Below are 17,710 nucleotides of genomic sequence, written 5' to 3'. Positions count from 1 at the left end.
GCGAACTAACACCAAAAACGACCGCGATGGTTTCTTGACAATCTTTACAAAAAGCTACAGACATTTGTTAATCGTTCAATGTTTGCCGATTAATTCTATATTAATTCTCTTGCAAAACTTGCGGTCCAGTTCCTTCTGTACCGAAAGAGTTGTATCTTTCATTTTTATTTTCTCCGATTAGATTATTCTTTTCGTAGAATTCTCAACAGAATGCTTTTCGTAAATGGGGTACTTTTAACACTGTAATAATTTCTTAAGAAACTTTTCAATATTATAATATTTACTAACTGAATATTGATTCTCTTAGATAGCTTCTTTTATTTTTATTTTCTCCAATTAGATTATACTTTTAGTAGAATTCTCAACAGAATGCTTCTCATAAGTGGGGTACTTTTAACACTGTAATAATTTCTTAAGAAACTTTACAATACTCTAATATTCACTAATTGAATATTAATTTTCTTAGGTGGTCACTATGCTCGTTATTTAATTACCGACTTTACGATCCACTTTCGTCCTTAGCAAAGATTTGTTAATTCACTTTAAACTGTGCTTTTCGTAGAATTCTCAACAGTATACTTTTCATAAGTGGGGTACTTTTAACACCGTAATAATTTCTTAAGAAACTTTACAATACTCTGATATTTACTAATTGTACATTAATTCTATTATTTCATTATTTAACAACCTTACGATCCACTTTCGTCCTTAGGAAAGATTCGTTAATTCGCTTTAAACTGTGCTTTTCGTAGAATTCTCGACGATAGAATTATTTCGAACGAATACAATTTGAAAAGAAATTTTTTATACTTACACAGACGCTCTCGCGAAACACCTGAATGGCGCCGGGCCCTCCAAAAGTGCAGCTTCCGCTGTCGCGGGGTATGTTAACGACGGTACCCTCTTCCTTTTGCTAAGTTCGTACTGAGAGGTGACGAGAATTCGGATGCAGTAAGTGCACAGTAGACCAATGACGATCGTCGCCACGATACCAACAGCGTAGCCTGAATTGTGGAAAGCTCTTGGCATCGCGAGGATTCCGGTACCCAAACTGCCCTTCAGTAAATGAAGTAACGTCTCGAAACTCCTGCAATCACGATCATCATTCTCCGATTACACGATCAACACTAACGCGTGTCCACCCTCAAATGCACAGTATCACCCGAAAGATCCAAATTGAAAATAATTATTCTACTCGATTCGAAATTCGACTCTCTCTGCTCGAAATCGAAATTATTTTGAAACAATTTATTATTTTAAAATAAATTAAAATTGTGGAAATGTAACAGTGTACGCATGCTTTCTTCAAAATTTACAAATAAAATTGAATAAATTATTCACTCGATAAGTGGTGCACTGCAATAAGTAGACATTGGCTGAGAAATAAAATTATATCGTAGAAATGGAACAGTAGTGTCTGATAATACCTTTGCAAACTAAAAATATATTCAAATCGTGCAATCGTATGCATCTGAAAGTTACATTGCACCGTTAACTGTTCTATAAATTTCCTAATCACCAAAATCTAGCGAACAAAAATTGAGGACAAGTTTCTACAGGGTTTACATCGGAAATATATTCGCGATAGGTGAGAAACAGCGATTGTATAATATTCTGGAGAAAAAACTGCATCGAAAAGGTGGAGTGAATTATTCCCCTAGGAGTGATCGTTTTCGAGAAAATTGCATTCGAACTGCATTGCGCGCGCTCCAGTGTCACGCGCCCCGCGCATTTTCAAACTCGATTTCCTCGAAACGGGAACTTCGTACAAAAAAATCTTATCGGGTAGATTTTATTCATTTTTTCGCGAAGAATCAATTTTATCGCTTCTCAAAGATACAATCAATCGTAAAAGTTTCCATTCAGTCGTATTTTCTTCGTCTTTCTCAAAAAAAAAACACCTATAAGAATCTTATCTCCTTATTTTTACAAAGACAAGATACGCTGTGTTTCAAAAAATCGAAATTGGCAATTTTTCAAACGTTTCGCGATCGATCGACATCGAAGAAGTTATCTCACGATTTCTTCCCCGCTTAATTGAACGCACGCATCGCGTAACCTTTCTTTCCTTTTTTTTTTCTTTCATGCGTACAATAACGCCTCGCGTTTTCTCAAACCGACAGAACTGAACAGTTTCTTGGAGGACAATCTTACTCTTCCGCTTCATGACTAATCGCCGCAACAAATTACCGTGTAATTTGTGTCTAGAGAAACGCGGTCGGAATAAACGATACGCCGTTTCGCATGCGTACAGCGTCCGGCATTATGCAAATGCTCGCGATTGCATTAAGCGGACGAATGTATCGATTTGAAATTTTTTTTTTTTCTTTCTTTTTTTCGTCTTCTTCGTTTCGTTCGACTCCGTTTCGCGCGGAAGAGAAGCAGTGAAATTAACCGGCAACGAAAGCGTTGCAACTGGAGCGACACCGAACAAACTAATTTCGAATTCGCGACGGCGACTAAAAGAGAAGGAGGAGGAGGAGGAGGAGGAGGAGAGAAAAAAATAAACAATACCGGCTTAACTAAGCAAAACATAGTACGAAATTGTTAATTGAAACTCACGTCGTTGGATGCTCGACCTCTCTGTGATCATACGGATTATAGTCCTCCTCGTATTCCTGCACGTTCTTCTTCTTCTTCTCCTCGAGCTCCAGGACGTAGACGTTGCCTCGGTTGCGTCCTGGCTCGTAACTGAAATGCAATATTATTGCAACGAATATTATATTATTTCATTTACTGTCTATTTAAATGCCGATTTAACACTAGAATTACCGATATTAATTTCTTTTTATCAAACTGTATACGTGTCTTCGAAGTTAGACGAGGAAGAGATGAATCAATTTACGATTACTTGTCCATTTTGATAATTAGATATTCATTTAGAACGTTAATTTATTTTTTACAACGTGTGGAAGTAACGTGAGTGCAAGGACTCTCGAGTGTGGAGATCCAGAGATTCTCAGGCTAGTTAGTATTCTAGTATAACTGAAAGTTTGCAAACATTGGCCTCTATAATGTACAATGTATACTTTAACATTAGAACTATCGACAACGAACGTCGAAGTTAAATGAGGAAAAGGTAAATTAATTTACGAGTACCATTAGTTGTCTATTTTGATAATTGTCCGTGAATATTGTAGGCAAAGACACTATTAATAATTGAGTAATTTTAAAAAGAAGTTTGATACAAGTCACACTGACCCCTTTGGTAGTTCTAGTGTTAAATGAATTTTAAAATAGGTAAAGATGAACGAGGTTAAGAATTACCCGGATAATTGAACGTTCAGTTATCCGGGGGGCAATATTGTTCCAGAAATCGAGCTTCTTTGGCACGAGTTGAGAAAAAAGAATGACAGGGACGATTGTTTCTTTTATCGAGGGTAAAGTTCGTTCACTTATCCGGGTAAGGTCCATAATTGTACAAATGCTGGAAACATCGGTCAAAAAAGTGCTACGGAACAATACGTTTCCGATATTTGTAAATTTCCGATCTCTGATTATTCCCGACGATTTAATGAAACGATACTATTTTGTAATTAATTATAAATTTCGCGAGAAAAAGATTGTAACGTACCCATTTTGATTACTTTTCGTCGACGCGGTCCACTTCTTGGCATCGAGAGCATCCTGAAAAGAAAGCCTCAATCAGTAAACCGCTTTGCATAATTATTAATTCAGTTTTATTCTCACTCAAACGAACCTAAACGTCGGCTCTCTAATTAAATAGAAAATCTCCTACCGACGTTACGAAATTTCTCGCTGAACGTTGTCAGCGATCGTATATCGATGCCGGAAGAAAACAATGCTCCGTGTCGCTAATTTGTTGCGGCTACCTCGTTACGTCGAATAATTAACCCCGATTTGAATGAATAATTGCCGATAATCGTATCCATCATTTGACAAGCCGCTCATTAGCCACTTGTGGCCAATTAGAGACAAAAAGAAAAAAAGAAATAACATTTCACGGTACTTTATTTTCGACTCGTCGGATCTACTTTCGCGCGATTATTAATTTAGTTCAATTACCGTATAAACGGTCACCGATCGAAAATTTGATTAAATGATAATCTCCCGTTCAGTATCACCGGTAGTCGTATTCGTCCACTGATAAAACGCACATCAATTACTCTCTAATTTGACATTGAAAGGCAGAGTACCTCGTGTTTCTCGTCTATCATCTAATCGATTCAACGTCCACTCGTATAATTACCTCATTAATGCAGACACGTTGAATTACCCAACCGTCAAAGATTAATTCCCATCGGCACACGACGGATTGAATATATTTTTCAACGATAAAAGTTAACTCTCAAGCGTTAGTTTTGCGGCATAAATAACAATCCTGCGTGACCAATCGTGCCGATTGGGAAATTCTTTGTCAACTATGATTCACGATTAAAGATGAATGGTAGCCGGAACGATGTACGGGAATCCGAGCATACCGGCGATTATGAGCGAGCACACGATTGCCTCGAGATAGAAACGTGCTCGCGAGGTGTATACATACGTGACGAAACAAACATTTCGAGGACACTGGTACAAAGTGCATAAATCCACGAAATACGATCGCGATTTATTTATCGGTTCCCTTTAATCGATTCGTTCTTCGCGAGAATTGAATTCTTTCGGAACGATAAGTACGTTAGAGGAAGAGAAGACATTGTTTACAAAATTCAATGATACCTTTTTCTTTTAACACCAGAACCACCGACGGTGAACGTATCGTTATTTGTGTCTATTTTGATAGTTGTTAATGAATATTGTGGAGACAAAGACACCATTGGTGATTGAGCAATTTTAAGAAGTTTAATATAAGAGAAATTGATCCCTTTGGTAGAATTTTAAAATAGGTAAAGGTGAGCGAGGTTAGGAATTACCCGGATAATTGAACGTTCAGTTATCCGGGTAGCAGTATTCTTCCAGGAATTGAGCTTCTTTGGCTCGAATTGAGAGAGAACAGTGTCTTAAAAGTTAGATGGGGAAAGGGTAAATTAATTTACGAGCATTATTTGTCTATTTTGATAATTGTCCATAAATATTGTTGGCAAAGACACCGTTAATAATCGAGTAATTCTAAAAAGAAGTTTCAAGCAAGTCAAATCGATAATAGTTCTACTGTTAATCTACTGGAACAAGAAGATATGGAGGAGAGACGAGAAGAATTTATTTATTAAAATAAGAGTCGGTACTCTGTGGGATAATTTTTTAAGTGTGTCGAAAAGGACATTTATTGAATAGGGTTCTTTGGAATCGACTCCAATCTCAGAATTATTTTCTAAATCTGTCGAAAAGAGAGAACTTTATTCACAAGGAGACGCTCGCCAAACCGATGCAACTGGGACAGTATTGCATCATTTTCTCGAAAACGATCACGATAGTTTCTTCCGTTTATGAACAGTATACACGACCCTAGATAGACGAACGTAACATCGAATTCACGCTTGGCCCGAATTTTGCCTGCGGACCGATGCGACTGGAAAACAGTCGCAATACCCTCGATCGTTGTAACCTCGAACCAGTGGCCTTGAACACCGAAATCAAGTACACACCTCGAAACCAATTTACATCGACGATAATGTTTCGCACCATCTCGTGCAAAAATTGTATCGCTGTGGTGAGATAAAAAAATGTGCAAATATTCCAAAATTACCCGAAACGATGCCCACAGTGTAAAAATACAACACGAGAAACTATTCATTTGCGAACCGAGGAAAAAATAATACAAACATGCACAACTTGGACACCGGTGAAGAACCATGACAAACAATAATATTTATCTTGAAATATTCCTCGCGAGTCAACGCGAATGCTTGTATTATCGCTATATTTACATTTCGTAAACTCTTGGAAATGTCCAACGCGAACCGAAAGTAGAGAATCTCTCGAGCTTCTTCCTCGCGATACACGTTGAACGTACCGTAGAAATAATTTTAAATAAACCAGTGCTATAGGGTGTCCACGAACGAAAATATAAAACGAACATGGTGCTTCGTTTTTCGTCCGAGGAACGTTCGTTCGATCGTTGTCACGTGTTCCACGTGAACAATGATCGGAAAACGTTCATGGAACGTTGACGATCGACTCGAACGGCATTGGCGGCCAATTTCGATTTTTACCAACCAGTCTGTGAACTTTATTCCACGCACGATTTACGCTACGTCGATCGATCGAACGATCGGAAGCGGTTACGAAAGATCTGCGACGCTGAATGATCTCATACGCGCGAATATTTTCATCGCGACAGCTGGCTCCTTGGTCGTTTCGAATGGGATTTTCCGTTTATGATGATCGATCGTCTGGCGTCGCAGAACCGTCCTTATCGAGATTCAACTGTGATTATCGCGTCAAAATCGTCGATACGATAAAAGAAGAAGAAGAAGAAGAAGAAGAAAAAAAAAAAGAAAAGAAAACAAACGCAACGCGACAACACGGAAAAGGATCAACGAGCGCACGTGGCCGAGCTACATATACGGCTCACGTTCCGTGATCGCGTACTTGTTTTATGGCGTTCGGAGAAACGATGATTTACCGATTGAATTATCGCAACGTTATCAACAATTGGGGATTATAACGTTCGAGCGATTTTTCACTGGTCTAGGATCGTATTTCATGTAAGATGTCATCGACGGATGGGAATGACAAGGTAAAAAAAGGGGCTGGCTCGATTATCGCGGTTACTATCGATCGTACCGAACATTTATTTATAGAGCGCGTGCCCCAATTGCTTTAAGTTTATCGCGTAAGTGACTCAAGTTACTCGAGGTCCCTCGAGTAGCTTTATTTATTTATTTCAGAGGTTGTTTAACCTGAGTGGTGAAGATAAGGTTTCGAAAATTTCGAGGGGAGAATTCTTGTGTTTTTTTTTCGAGATCGAGAATGTACGTCGATACTCGAGACTGTCGATAATCTTAAAAATTGTCTCGGAAATACTCGAGATTTGAAAAAATTTCAAGAACTTAAACGAATGATGGATATATATGGATATATATATATATATATTGGGTTGTTCGGAAAGTCATTTCGTTTTCCAAAATGGAGAATATATAATTTAATAAAATGTTTATACAGTCTAAAAAAAAATGTGTTTCATTTTCACCAAAAAAACTAAATGACTTTCCGAACAACCGATTTATGTATATATATATATATATGTATACTATATACTTATACACCTGTATACTTATACACTGTATACCTGTACACCTACATTTGTTACGAGAATTTAAATTAACATTAGTCAAAAACGCGTAACACAGAATTAACTTTATTTTAAAAATCAAGATAAATATGTACATCGATCCGGTATATTCTACTCGACAATGAGTTAAAAAGTTGAAAAAGAACCACGTATGGCGAACTGTAATTAAATTTGTTCCCGAGCCTCTGTGTAAAAATAATTTTCTATTTACACAATGTCTTGAATGTTTTTTTTAATCCGGTACGAAGATTTCCAATTACGTAACAAGGTCGACCAAAAACACCGTGTAAACATTTTGCAATAATATATTTCGTCAGAATTAATTTTACCGTTTAATTGTGCGTTAAAGACCACAAGGAATGTTTGTGTAACAATTTTCAAGGTAATTGAACACTTTATGAACGAATTCGTTCAAGAACGAATTCGCTTTTCTTTTACAAGTTTGTCGTTCGCTTTGAAGATGAATTATTGGAATATTTTATAATTTTTCAATCGTTTCGACAACGTGAGAAATTTTAACAAAATCGACGATGAACTATTCCTCGGTCTGTGTGCCAGACAGATGGTACTGCCACATCACTGAAGATGCAAAGTATAGCTCCGCTCGTCTGATCAAGAGTGTCTGTATCTACTGACGCGACCAACGCTGCGTCAGACTACTTCCAATATACAGGGTGACTCGAGAAAAAATTCAAATACATTCTCAGTGAATTATAGACTTAATATTGCGAGAATAATTATACGTAAAGACACAAGTTTCTCGATATTCAAATTAAGGGACAATGTGGATAAAATGTGAAACTACCAGGTGTAAAAAAGTTAAAATAACGTTGAGACTATCGATATTAGAAAATACTAGTAAATAATGATATTTATATATAGGGAAACTTTGTTGTACTTTCAACGTAGAATTGTACTTCAATTTATATTTTTAGTATACAGAGTGACACGAGAAAAAATTCAAATACATTCTCAGTGAATTATAGACCTAACATTGCGCGAAAAATTGTATGTAAACGATACACCAATTGTTAATACTTATCGAGACACAAGTTTCTCGATATTCAAATTAAGGAACAGTGTAGATAAAATACTAAACTACCAGGTGTAAAAAAGTTAAAATATCGTCCAAACTACCCATATTAGAAAATATTAGTAAATAGTGATATAGGGAAACTTTGTTGTACTTTCAACGTGGAATTGTACTTTAATATATACTTTTAGTATACAGAGTGACACGAGAAAAAATTCAAATACATTCTCAGTGAATTATAGACTTAATATTGCGTGAAAAATTGTACGTAAACGATACACCAATTGTTAATACTTATCGAGACACAAGTTTCTCGATATTCAAATTAAGGAACAATGTAGATAAAATGCTAAACTACCAGGTGTAAAAAGGTTAAAATATCGTCCAAACTACTCATATTAGAAAATATTGATAAATAATGATATAGAGAAACTTTGTTGTACTTTCAACGTATACTTTTAGTATACAGGATGACTCGAAAAAAAATTAAAATACATTCTCAGTGAATTGTAGACTTAATATTGCACGAAAAATTCTACATAAACGATAAAAATTGTCAATACTCATCGAGACGTAAGCATCTCGATATTCAAATTAAGGAACAATCTGAACAAAATGTTAAACTATCGAAATTATAAAAAAGTTGAAACGTCTAAACTACCGATATTAGAAAATATTGATAAATAGTAATACATAAAAAATTTATTCTACTTTCAACGTGGAATCTTCTTTTTTCGAAATCAGAAGTAACAAACTTGTACCATGTATAACGAACAATAAAGAAAATATTAGATTATTCGGAAAGTAATTTCGTTTTCCAAAATGGAGAATATATAACTTAACAAAATATTTATACACTCTAAAAAAGAATCGTGTTTCATTTTCACCAAAAAAAAAAAAAAGAAAAAACGAAATGACTTTCCAAACAATCCAATAGTTAGAAAATTCAAATATCGCGTCCCATTAATATTTCCATTTTGTTTCTAAACTTTCCAAAGAGACATTGAAACATCGATGTGTCCGTATACGTGTTTTTATAAATGATCCTCTCCATAAAAGATACCGTTTCTGTTTACGTTGTGCCCACGAATTAATTACAGTCATTTGTTAACCACGTCGATAGGAATATCGCGAAGAAATTCGAAACGGAGTACATCCAATCTGGAACTCCTCAGAAGCACAATTAATCATCGAATTCGAAGAAACGACGCGCGTTAATCTACAAAATTCCATAAAGAATATACAACGAGCAACCTTAACATCAATATACCGGGAACGTTGTAATTGAATTCACGCAACGCGTCAACGATTAACGATTCACCGATGACGCGACGGTGTTATTGAGATCTGTTAATCATCGGCGCACGAATTAGATTATTACAAACGCTACAATACCTTACGTAACCGAGAATCTTGACCCTCTTGCGGTTTATTATTCGCGATTTGCCAGCGACGTTCCAACACGTGGAAAAGATTCGAAGAATTCCAGATGGATTACACGTTTTTCAATTCGCGATCGCCGTTTATTGCATTATACGTGCAATCTGTGTCAATTTTCAGTAATTTCACGGAAACGAGACCGAAACGCTGCGCGTTGTTTCCATTCGTGGAAAAAATTACGAGACGTTAAACGCGGTTCTCGTCGACGCGAAAAAAAAAAAAGAAAAAAAAAAATGGTAAATTACGAAGTAGTCGTTAACACGAATTGCTAACGCAATATTCGTCGGGAACCTGTCGAACCTTCGAATCGATTTGTTATAAATTTTCTTATCGAAGTTTCACGACTCTTGTCGGACTTGCGAAGCAAACGTTTTGAAACGCGTTGATATTTTGAACGGCTTTCAAAATGAGCGAACTCGTTTCGTAAAATTCTGGTAAAAATCTCGCGAACGTTAAAGGATAGAATAATTTTTTCTTTTTTGTAAATTCATAGAAAGGTTCGACCTTGCTCAAAGAACGTTACGCATCAAACGATCGTATAACTGGATTTTATTGCATCAAACGATCGTGTAACTTTGCAGAGAATGTTGCTAGATATTTTCCACGCATATTTTCCTTATCGAGGTGGTTGAAACACGGTGAAGTGAAAATAATAACAGTTTGCAATCTCGGGAAATAATTTTTTTTCTTTTGAAGCAAATCGTGCCCATAGAAACAACTAAAAGACTATATTTACATTTTCTGTGGCTTTTACAACTAGTTTGTATACAAATGATAAATTCTTGCGATATCTAGGCAGAATAAAATTTCAATATTTCTAAATACGTTAGAAACGAAGTACTGTCACTCGAAGTACGGAAAATAAAAATTATTTATCGCCGCGTAGATTATTATCCATTCTCGCAAATCACACGATACGCTAGAAATTCTATCGGTATTTCGTCTCCTTCGATAAATGATAATTTATTGTAAATTATGTGTACAAGATACACGTACATTTAACTATGCGCAAAGCTTTTAATTCCTGTTTTTCGTTCTAAGTCGATAGAGACTCCGTTATAATCCTATTTATCGCTGACATTCGATCATTCGTGTAGCACTGTACAAGTATTTATCAATTATACTCAAACGATAAGAATACGTGGTAATCCCAGAAAAGGCTTCTTAAACCCTCTAATCTCGTTACAATTCGCTACTGAAAATCCTTCTTCTTTGTAGACAAAAATCAGTTTTGTACAGACATACGAGAAATTCTCTCTATAATCGTCTTATTCGAAAAATCGATGGAAATTGAAACAATTTCGCGATATTGAATAATTAATGTTTAAAAATTACCTTTTTCGAATGCGATCTTTGATCTTCAACCTTCTTAAATTCGCATGTGCAATTTTAAATTATCTTCAATGCTTCGAAAGAATAATTTTCTTTAAAACGATCATTCTAAAAGTGTACAGTGTCGTTCAAAATAAAAATGAAAGAAAATACATTTTCCAAAAAAGCAATCTTTAACTTTGAACTCCCTTAAATTCGTAGGTACAATTTTTAATTATCTTCAAAGCTTCAAAACGATATTTTTCTTCAAAACGATCATTCTAAAAGTGTACAGTGTCGTTCAAAATAAAAATGAAAGAAAATACATTTTCCAAAAAAGCAATCTTTAACTTTGTACTCCCTTAAATTCGTAGGTACAATTTTTAATTATCTTCAAAGCTTCAAAACGATATTTTTCTTCAAAACGATCATTCTAAAAGTGTACAGTGTCGTTCAAAATAAAAATGAAAGAAAATACATTTTCCAAAAAAGCAATCTTTAACTTTGTACTCCCTTAAATTCGTAGGTACAATTTTTAATTATCTTCAAAGCTTCAAAACGATATTTTTCTTCAAAACGATCATTCTAAAAGTGTACAGTGTCGTTCAAAATAAAAATGAAAGAAAATACATTTTCCAAAAAAGCAATCTTTAACTTTGTACTCCCTTAAATTCGTAGGTACAATTTTTAATTATCTTCAAAGCTTCAAAACGATATTTTTCTTCAAAACGATCATTCTAAAAGTGTACAGTGTCGTTCAAAATAAAAATGAAAGAAAATACATTTTCCAAAAAAGCAATCTTTAACTTTGTACTCCCTTAAATTCGTAGGTACAATTTTTAATTATCTTCAAAGCTTCAAAACGATATTTTTCTTCAAAACGATCATTCTAAAAGTGTACAGTGTCGTTCAAAATAAAAATGAAAGAAAATACATTTTCCAAAAAGGCAATCTTTAACTTTGTACCCTTTTAAATTCGTAGGTACAATTTTAAATTATCTTCAATGCTTCAAAACGATAATTTTCTTCAAAACGATCATTTTAAAAGTGTACAGTGTCGTTCAAAATAAAAATGAAAGAAGATACATTTTCCAAAAACGCAATCTTTAATTTTATACCCCTTCAAATTCGTAGATACAATTTTAAATTATCTTCGAAGCTTCAAAACGATAATTTTCTTCAAAACGATCATTCTAAAAGTGTACAGTGTCGTTCAAAATAAAAATGAAAGAAGATACATTTTCCAAAATAGCAATCTTTAACTTTGTACCCCCTTGAATTCATACATGCAATTTTAAATTATCTTCAAAGCTTCAAAATTCTTCAAAACGATATATTTTTAAAAGCGTACAGCGTGGTCCAATAAAAAAATGTAAAAAGGTATAAAGTACCCGCCCAAAATAGACGAGAATCGATACACGAAACCGAATACGTTCTCACGATGGAATTCCGATTCTATCGGCGAAATAAATAAACATTGCAAGTCTCGTAAATATTGCCGGCGGTTTTCCACGAGCAAAGTCCAAAACGACGTCGTGACTAACAGGGTTAATTAATAGCGATTAAAACAGAGCAAACAATCGTCGAATAGTTCATCGTATCGATGCGATGGAAATTTACAATTACTCGCAATAAATTCTTCGTGCCACCTTGGAACCCGACCCAACTTAATCGTACGTATTTAGATAAATAGAAAATGTTAGCAACTCCTACGAGTAGTTATTCTCGTACGCTATAGTATAGATATAATGTAGAGTGGTAGATATCCACTTCGTAGCCAGGCTGCAACACATTCGAGATTGATCGTTAACGAAGATTGCTCGATCCTACGCGAAACCGATCGATCTTTCTCGTGGAAACGACAACTGGTAACGTGTTTCGTGGCACCGAGCTCGAAGACATCGTGTCAAAAGTGACGCGTTACGCCGAGCCTTAATTAGATCAGCGTGAAACACGAGAGGAGGACATCTAGCAATTTAGCATCAAGTAATCGCTGACTATGATACCAACGAAACCGGAAATCTCGCGAAATGAAGGCACGGTTTTCTTAGAACAATATTCTCCGCCTCGTGGCGCCTCTTGAAATACTCGAACGTTGAAACGACCGGGAACAGGAACATCGAATTATTTCCCGACAGGAAACGCGCTCGAGACTTTTTACTCGGGCACCTAAGTACACCTTATCGTTGAACCAGCTATTGCACAACCGGTAACGATGTACGTACGTTATCGATACTTGGCGCAACTATTTAACTTACATGCGTTCTCGTGTAAAGTAACATTATTTCAAACAATTCTCGTATCGTTCGAACCACGCACTCGCCCGCGCGAAACACCTGCAAAAACGTGCAATTTTTATCTGTCCCCTCGCGAAATAATAAAAAAACAAGAGAAACCATAAAATCGTCAAACATTTGAAAAGAATTCATCAACAGAAGCGTAATTAACAATTGCGTAACGCGCAAACATTAACACCGAGCTGTAAACGTTATCTGCAATGTAAATGCTACCAACGTTTCTCTAATGCTCGACGCGAAATTAATAAAATAATTCGTACGATTCCAGCGTGGGTCGGTTCCTTTATCGCGTTGAGATTTCAAGAATCACATAATTCCATCGGTATCCGGTTAATCTCGTTAATCGAGCGAATCGTCGATAAATCATCGAGTCGATCGAAACGATAAATGAATTTGATTTTTTGTCACCGATTCTTTGTTCAACGGTTTCGTTTCGTGGCGATCTGGTTCGCTCTTGTTCACGGTATTTACGCCGGTCTCGTTTGAACTCGTGTACGTACTTTCTAACGAAGTAACGTGCCTTCGAGTCGATTTGCTTGTTACCGAAGAAAAAGGGCGTCGCGGCGCGTTGCGTTCCCCGCGAATAATGGAATATCAGGAAGACTCGCGCTAGTTATTGGCCAACCGAATAGAAAGTTATTTCACGGTGTCTGATCGGTGGGTTACATCGCCGTTTCAGAGAAATCTGATAACAGCCCCGATGGCTCTTGTTGCTGTTTAATTTACATTTTCGTTCAATTAAAGTGGCCGAGTCGTCCAGACCGTCGCACTCGCGTTACTGGACGTGTTTTTACGAATATTTGCGGTTTCGCAGGCGGGAATGTTGATCGGTGGCAATGATGCACGATTGTTCGCAATCTCCGTGGCGAATTTTTACGAGCAATTCGACGGGAGATAGCGATTTCGCGATAACAACAAAATATTTTTCGGTGAATTTACATCGATACGAATACGAGATCGAGCTTAACGAATAATCGAATTTCAATCTTGAATTATTCCGTTCGGATTTTTCCTTTGAGAAAAATTATATTCTTGTACTTTCACAGGGGAGGGGGAACTTTCACTCTTTTTGAGAAAAGTTTTTTTTTATTTGAATTGTTAAGGAAAATTTTATTCTTGTACTTTCGTGGAGGAAAAACTTTTACCTTAAGAAGAGTTTTTTTTATTTTTATTTACTAAGAGTTTTATATTTTTTTATTTAGTGGGGGACAAACTTTTACCTTGAGAAGAGTTTTCTTTATTTAAATGGTTATGGAAATAATAAATAATCGACTTTCAATCTTGAATTATTCCGTTCGGATTTTTCCTTTGAGAAAAATTATATTCTTGTATTTTTATGGGGGAGGGAGGAACTTTTACCTCGAGAAGAGTTTTTTTTATTTGAATTGTTAAGGAAAATTTTATTCTTGTACTTTCGTGGAGGAGTAACTTTTACCTTGGGAAGAGTTTTTTTATTTTTTTTATTTCTATTTACTAAGAGTTTTATATTTTTTTATTTAGTGGGGGACAAACTTTTACATTGAGAAAAGTTTTCTGTATTTAAATTGTTAAGGAAATAATAAATAATCGACTTTCAATCTTGAATTATTCCGTTCGGATTTTTCCTTTGAGGAAAATTATATTCTTGTACTTTCGTGGAGGAAAAACTTTCACCTTGAGAAGAGTGTTTTTTTATTTAAATTGTTAAGGAAAATTATATTCTTGTACTTTCGTGGAAGGAAAATTTTTACCTTTAGAAGAGTGTTTTTTTATTTAAATTATTAAGGAAAACTATATTCTTGTACTTTCGTGGAGGAAAAACTTTTACCTTGAGAAAAGTTGTTTTTTATTTAAATTGTTAAGGAAAATTATATTCTTGTACTTTCCTAGGGGAAAAACTTTTACCTTAAGAAGAGTCTTTTTATTTAAACTGTTAACAGGTATTTTAGTACGTGATTTAAGCACCATGGAAACTCTTTTTCGTGAAATAAAATTCCAAATTTGTAATACCTTGTTAGGTAATAATTTTCCAAGTTACAGTACCACAGTGTGTAATAATTATCTTTGATAATATCGTACGCTACTATGTAGTAATACATTGTTATGTTTATTTCGAACAGAAGATACGATATAATAAGAAACTAATAGTTTCGTAAGAAGTATCGAACTGAACAGTCTTGCCAAGAATAATACCTAAATAACTTAATTTAATTCACTGAGATCTCGTGAGAATACAATCTTTCATTGTATCGTAAATTGTTCCTATTCGTAATGAAACTAGATTGCAATATTACGAGCAAACGATCGAAGAAAATATTTCAAGCGAATAGAAATATTATTGAGTTCCTAACTACGAATAGAACGACTAATTTTTCGTTCGTTCTACTTGAATCATTTTTTTCTTAATTAAATGATACTCAGTCGACGATTCTACGCGTATTAGAAAGGCGGTAAGGGATCCGTCGAAGAAATTAAATCCGTCGCCAATAAACATTCGCCGAGTTGCGTATTCTACCGATGCGGTCATCGTGTTCGAAATAAAAAAAACAAACTCGTTACCCGAGTCGTTGATCTAATTTAAATTAAAGAATTGTGCGTGTACGCAAGCATACGTTCAAATGTGCGTATATTTTAATACATTAAATCTCTACTTCGAGTTTACGATTTTTTTAATAGGTGACTCAATACTTGGCACGTTACCAAAATTTACATACCAATCTATTGGGCCATAGTTTGTGCTCGTTGATCGAAACGAATTGGTTTCTCTTAAAGAACCAAACACGAGACATTCTTTCCTCATCCTCCACAGCAACAATTTCTACAAAACAATCACCTTAAGTATAATTATAGCCCACCGACGAGACACTGTAACGTTATTGCATAGTAATCTCGTTTATCGACCAAGAGCATTTTACTTGTTATTAATAATTATCATTCAACGTACTTAAACTTTCAGAACCTCTATCATTATTTATCAATTCACCAATCTAACGAAAATATTTCAGAAACTATTTCTGTCGTCCATAAAAGTCGTCGAATTACGATCTCTAATCATTTTTACGATGCTTAAATTATTCAAAGAATGATATATCATCGTATTAATAACACAGATATCGTAATTATGATCTTGTTATTTCTCTATCGCCGATAAAGAAATTATAGTTCTCGCTTTTCCGGTCGATCTTCAATTTTCAATCATTTTGTACATAATTAACGACGCAAGGTGTTCGAAATTGTTCTCTTTTCCGTTACATAAATTTCTAGAAACCATCGTTACACGTCTTACATTCATTTCGAGCCACTCAAGGTGCGAATAATTGAATAGTTGGCGGTAAATGGGTCCTTCACCTTACATCGACACGTGATCGCACGTGTGACGTTTCATTAATAAAATGGTAAACGTGTCTACGTAATCTACCTCCCAAACCGGACGCGTGTGCGCACACAAACACGAGCTTTCCAAAAGTGGACTATCACGTGCACAACGACACGCCCGTTCTTTTTTTACTCGATGCACCGCGATGCATCCCACCATTTTTCTACCGTAATTTTCTCGCATCAGCGCCTCGATGAAGGTACTGGTAAACAAATTTGAAGACACGAGTAAACAAATTTTTTCTATCGTTTAAAAAATCGTGAAACCTCGTGCAGTGAAACGTTTCCAAAAATGAACTATCACGTGTACAACGACACGCTCGTTCTTTTTTTACTCGATGCACCGCGATGCATCCCACCATTCTTCTACCGTAATTTTCTCGCATCAGCGTCTCGATGAAGGTACTGGTAAACAAATTTTTTCTATCGTTTAAAAGATCGTGGAACCTCGTGCAGTGAAACGTTTCCAAAAATGAACTATCACGTGTACAACGACACGCTCGTTCTTTTTTTACTCGATGCACCGCGATGCATCCCACCATTCTTCTACCGTAATTTTCTCGCATCAGCGCCTCGATGAAGGTACTGGTAAACAAATTTCTTCTATCGTTTAAAAAATCGTGGAACCTCGTGCAGTGAAACGTTTCCAAAAATGAACTATCACGTGTACAACGACACGCTCGTTCTTTTTTTACTCGATGCACCGCGATGCATCCCACCATTCTTCTACCGTAATTTTCTCGCATCAGCGCCTCGATGAAGGTACTGGTAAACAAATTTTTTCTATCGTTTAAAAGATCGTGGAAGCTCGCGCGACGAGACGGTGGGAACGTTTTCTCCGAGACGATACGGTAAAGATACGTAACCGCGAGTAAATATTGACCGTCTTATCGTAAAAAGTTATTACTGTATATTTCCATAATCGACTGCTGTCAAACGTCCACGAACGAAAGGCTCGCTTAATTAAGCGGTAAATTTCCATCGTACGTACGGATGGTACCTAACAGTAGACGTTGTGGAATGTAGCCAAACGTTGACTTACAGATCACGAAAATACATAGAAGTCGCTACGCTGCG

At 35.7% G+C, this 17,710-nt stretch overlaps 1 protein-coding gene across 1 annotated transcript in view; it reads right to left on the bottom strand.

Annotated features, from left to right (window-relative positions):
* The window catches only part of LOC143143751 (proton-coupled amino acid transporter-like protein acs), a 38,825-nt gene that overhangs the window by 15,955 nt on the left and 5,160 nt on the right, over positions 1-17,710 (bottom strand). The window contains exons 2-4 of the mRNA XM_076305394.1: positions 3,575-3,627; positions 2,563-2,691; positions 815-1,087 (exon numbers count right to left, since the gene is read on the bottom strand). Of these exons, the coding sequence (XP_076161509.1) occupies positions 815-1,087; positions 2,563-2,691; positions 3,575-3,627 (455 nt within the window). The remainder of the gene's footprint in view (positions 1-814; positions 1,088-2,562; positions 2,692-3,574; positions 3,628-17,710) is intronic.

The sequence above is a fragment of the Ptiloglossa arizonensis genome, chromosome 2 (genome assembly GCF_051014685.1).
Source record: "Ptiloglossa arizonensis isolate GNS036 chromosome 2, iyPtiAriz1_principal, whole genome shotgun sequence".
Taxonomy (NCBI): domain Eukaryota; kingdom Metazoa; phylum Arthropoda; class Insecta; order Hymenoptera; family Colletidae; genus Ptiloglossa; species Ptiloglossa arizonensis.
This window is presented reverse-complemented; position numbering and strand designations above follow the sequence as displayed.